At 36.3% G+C, this 5,208-nt stretch overlaps 1 protein-coding gene across 1 annotated transcript; it reads left to right on the top strand.

The window, feature by feature from the left end:
* Positions 1 to 758: 758 nt before the first annotated feature.
* Positions 759 to 5,208, top strand: csnk2b (casein kinase 2, beta polypeptide). The gene is made up of 7 exons (XM_048201165.1): positions 759 to 897; positions 1,492 to 1,572; positions 3,070 to 3,172; positions 3,972 to 4,087; positions 4,191 to 4,266; positions 4,570 to 4,759; positions 4,867 to 5,208. The coding sequence occupies exons 2-7, from the start codon at positions 1,501 to 1,503 to the stop codon at positions 4,955 to 4,957; spliced, it is 648 nt and encodes a 215-aa protein (XP_048057122.1). The 5' UTR covers positions 759 to 897; positions 1,492 to 1,500; the 3' UTR covers positions 4,958 to 5,208.

Here is a 5,208-nt window from a genome sequence, read left to right as displayed (position 1 = left end):
GATCTGTGGTTTGACTTCATTTCACCAACAGTGTCATTTACCCCCGGTTTCACAGACATGGCTTAAGCTAGTCCTAGACTAAAATGCATGTTTGAGCTGTTTTAACTGAAAGCAACTTGCACTTCCATGTGTCACTGCCATTGTTTTGTGTCAAGATGCACACCAATAATGTTTTTATCTAGTGTACGTTTATAAAAGCTACTTAAATATCCTAATTGTACTAAGGCCTAATCCTGGTTTAGGCTAAGCTCTGTCTGTTTAACCGGGCCTAAGAGTTTTCTAAAAGGGAATTTAAGTAATTTCTTTTTGTTTACCATTTCCATTGTAATTTCATTGATTTACTCTCTCTATCTATCTATCTATCTATCTATCTATCTATCTATCTATCTATCTATCTATCTATCTATATATATCTATCTATATATCTATCTATATATATATATATATATATATATATATATATATATATATATATGTGTATATATATAATTATACACAAACATTACAACTAAATGAAAAAAAAAATCGAGCTATTACTATAAAATAAATACATTCAATGCATTCCAGGAGGGGAAAGATAGCCATGCATTGTAAATTAATTATTTTTTTTTGCATATCTTAACATAAATCTTAAATGTCAGTTTTGCATTATTCGATGTCTTCAATATTTGATTATAGTGATATATAACAAATATTTGGTTTATTCTAATCCAGATAATGGCAAAAACACAATGAATTGGGAAAAAAAACTCAGATTATAAAGACTACAATTCCTACAAATCAGATTTGTAAGAACGGAAGTGACCCGCCTTATGATCACGTGGTGTAGAGCAGAAGCCTCCAATCAGCGTACAGTTGTATCGCTGCGGCTAATATCGACCCCGGGAGATCCTTGAGGTAACACGAATAAGCGCTTTAATCGTTGTAATGGATAGGAATATGTAGTAGTTTCGATATTTGCATATTTTTCTGTTATTTTTGTGAATTCGTTGTTAATTTTACGTGTTAGGATACTCCCCGATGGACAATTTTTCAGGAGCAGTCGTTAAATTTGCTGCGGCCTAGTTTTTTAAGTGTTAGCTAGCAGCGGCATGCTAAACTCATCTTGCGTTAGCTTAGTATACAAACTATAAATGGACGTTTGTCAAGATAGAAACGGGTCTTTTAAACGCGCCAGTGTTTTTTTTTTTTCTTTACTACGGTTAAAAAAAACAGTTGTCCATATGGATTTCATTGACTCGGCGGTAACACTAAAAAAACTAACCATCAGGCTATGTTAGCGTGCGTCAGGCCAGTCCAGTCAATTGTTTACGTGAAAACAGTCAGACAAGATGCAATTTTTTATAAACGTGTACTTACCTAAAACATATTAACGCAGCATTGTGACTGTTGTTGTATATTATCAGTGAAACGTGACTTTTTTTAGGCTGTAAAAGTAACAGTCTTTGTATCTGGTATATTATTCGCTTAATGTTGCTCTCATCTCTACAGTTTCCCAACATGAGTAGCTCAGAGGAAGTGTCGTGGATTTCTTGGTTTTGTGGTCTACGGGGAAACGAGTTCTTCTGTGAGGTTTGTATTCGTTTCTGGTCTTATATTTTGTATAATATCTATATAAAGCAGACCAGGGACCGTTGAAAATGATTAGAAATTAGCTACAGGGTTGAAATCTCTATCAGACACGAGCACCACCCTCTTGAGATGACAATAGATGTTGTAGGAATGTGTGTAGAAATATAAAGAATTTAGAGGACAAATTACAAGCTTTTTCATCTACATGTTCACTATTACCACATTAATTTTTTAAAAGGAAATATGGAAATATCAGTGTTTGAGTCTCAGTGTTATGGACAGTGATATTAGCTTTATAAACACCTGATTTATACACTGATAAAAAAAAAAAAAAAAATGAAATTAAAATGTTTCATTTTTATATTTTATTCCCACTCCCTATAGTAAAGTACTGTTAAATGTATTTATTTAATTTTAATCTTATTTACATTAATCTGTTTGTATTTAATCTAAGATTAATAACTATTTTTTATTATAATTTTTCATTTACTTATTTTTATCTAATTTATTTATTTTCTTATTTTAACCTCCTTATTTATTTATTACAGTTTTTCTTTAGACTTTTCCACAGACCTCCCGTCACTAGGGGTTTTCGCACTGGAGGAATGTTTTTGTAATTCCTATAACTATTGGCAGAAGTACCTGCTTTTTGGCATGTTTGCACCGCAGGAACTGGGAACGATTTTAGCTATAGGAATGCCTTTTGGGGGGCACTAAATTGGCTCCTTCTTCAGAGTAGAGTCTAACCCAGCACAATAGGAACTACCAGTGACGTGTTAGTTGATTGGCCGAACACATGAAATATGAAACCCCATCACCTGCCATTTTTAAAAAGCCATGTAAACACAAAGTTTACATACTCCACAAACTAAACTCCACGAACACAGAAAACAGCTATAGATGGACTGACGCTGAAGTCCAGGCACTTCTCAACATTTACGCTAAGGAGGAAATCCAATGCGACTTTGAAAGGACCAATCTAAAAATGATTGTGTATTTTTGCTCAGCTAGCGACATTGAACATTAACCACACGGCAAATGCTATAATATTTTTTTTGTACAACATCTATTTTCTTTGTTTAACAGTTATATCTAATAAAGTATTAGACAGGACTGTTAAACAGAGCATAAACTAATAAAGATGGAGAATGAGAGCGCTGTGTGCTCAAGCTCTTGGATTCTTAGCAATGTCAAAATAAAAGTCCCACAGCAGGATATATATGAAGGCTTATGTCAAATCAGATTCAGAAACTACCTGATTTGAAAGCCCCTACTCCCTTGTGGCCCCCTGGAGGTCCCTAAAACTCTTACAAAGAAAATCCTGTTTGTCTCTGAATCACTTAGAAACCTGGTGTTTTACTAAAATCAAGGTAGAAGTCAGTAAACCTGTTGTTGTTGTAATCTGTTATTTTTAGAGAACAGTAGATGAACCTGCTATAGGAATGCCTTTTCTGCATTGTTGTTGGTATAATGTATATCTCTTTTCACTCCATACAGGTAGATGAGGACTACATTCAGGACAAGTTTAATCTTACGGGACTCAATGAGCAAGTTCCCCATTACAGACAAGCCCTTGACATGATCCTGGATCTGGAACCTGGTCAGTGATTTAGTTTTTGAGCCACACCCACTTCACCTAGAAGTGGGTTATTACTGTATTACTTTTTTTTCTGTAATTGTTATTTCTGTAATTTTTCTATAATTGTCACAGTATGGAAGAAAAGGTCTGTCACTGCTTCCTTTAGATTGCAACATTAACTTGAGGGTTTTTGTGCAACCATCTGCTGCACTTCGGCTAAACATACAACCAACCAGGCACATTAAAATGTAGCTTTAGACAAGATCTTTTATTCCAAATCCATTAATCGCTTTGATCTTGGGCAATTATTTATTTACACACATATAATAATAGTCATAATTGTCTACCTAAAGCATGTTTCCAAAAAGATGCATTTTGTAACTTGATTTGATTTGAATATGATCCAGACAAATCATGAATGCATTTGAAATGCGTTTGTTTTAAAGTGCTGCACCTGTAAAACATACTAGAGTTGACCTGCATTTCCCCATCCGTTTTAAGTCACCATGAAATCACAATATTTTTTTAATGGTATGTTGCAGTATTATAGATGATTTTTCTGTGTTATCATTAATCAAACACATTAATGAATGTAAAAATTCTCATGAAACCATTGTAGCATTTAGCAAACAACAATCCACTCAATTCCCGATGGACAAAATCAGGTCCCGCCCTGCCTGTTTTTTTTGTTTTTGTTTTTTTTCACTTGGAAATGCATCAAGACAGGGAAGAAAAGATGATCAGAATTTTTGTTCCTTACCAACTTTAAACATTGTGATTTCCTAGCTGTATTATGGAGGTGTTATTGTGTGTGTGTCAGATGAGGAGCTGGAGGATAACCCCAACCAGAGTGACCTGATCGAGCAGGCTGCTGAGATGCTCTATGGTCTGATCCATGCGCGCTATATCCTCACTAACCGTGGCATTGCCCAGATGGTACGTTTTCCCTGCGTCATGTAGTTATTGCGTGTTAGAATTTCATTAAAGAAAGACAATTTTTTCGGCTCAATACTTATGTTGTCCTTGTTTTCTCTTGCAGCTGGAGAAGTATCAGCAGGGAGACTTTGGCTATTGTCCTCGTGTTTACTGTGAGAATCAGCCAATGCTGCCTATTGGTGGGTGTCCCCATTTACTTGGGCTTATTGAGCATGTTATTTCAAAGATTTTTTTTGTGTCTCATTGCTCTGACTGATATTATCAGCTGATTTCACTTGAAAAGTACATCACTTTTAAAAGTACATGTCTTTGCCTCTGAAACCTTCTTTTTTTTTGCTTCAATTTCTCCCTATTGACCATCTGCTACTCTCAATCTGATCAATTCCTAATTGATCCTAATTCCAGGTCTGTGTGCACCCCTGCCATCACATGATCTCACAATGACTTAGTCTAGCATCTTTCTGTCTCTCTCTTGTCTTCAGGGCTCTCTGACATACCTGGCGAGGCCATGGTGAAGCTCTACTGCCCTAAGTGTATGGATGTGTACACACCAAAGTCGTCCAGGCACCATCACACCGATGGAGCCTATTTTGGCACTGGCTTCCCCCACATGCTCTTTATGGTGCATCCCGAGTACCGGCCAAAGAGGCCTGCCAACCAGTTTGTGCCCAGGTTTGTCCTTCCTTTATATGGCAGTCACTTGGCACTTTGTTTAAATTGATTGTTCTGATATCTCTAAAATTGTTCAGTTTCTCAGTACTGTCATTGTCCTCTTGCAGGCTCTATGGTTTCAAGATTCACCCAATGGCTTACCAGCTACAGCTGCAGGCAGCCTCCAGCTTCAAGAGTCCCGTCAAAGCGATCCGCTAAGAACCTGAGCAGGGCGGGATGGGGTGGGATTGGGTGTGTTGTGTGTCCGTCAACATGGCTTCACTCTTCTCCTATAATTTTAGATTCGACCAAGACTAACATTCAAATATGGAGAGAGTGAGACTATAAAAACACTCTGGGGAGAAACAAAAACCTTACCTCTGAAACACTGTACAGAAAATGGGGTTTCCTTGTAAAAACAATTTCAGTTCTTAATTTCCACATAGAAAATAAAGTTATAATTAAAGATA

The sequence above is a fragment of the Megalobrama amblycephala genome, linkage group LG9, assembly GCF_018812025.1.
Source record: "Megalobrama amblycephala isolate DHTTF-2021 linkage group LG9, ASM1881202v1, whole genome shotgun sequence".
Taxonomy (NCBI): Eukaryota; Metazoa; Chordata; class Actinopteri; order Cypriniformes; family Xenocyprididae; genus Megalobrama; species Megalobrama amblycephala.
Note: the sequence above shows the minus strand (reverse complement) of the source record. Positions and strands in the feature narration are given on the sequence as shown.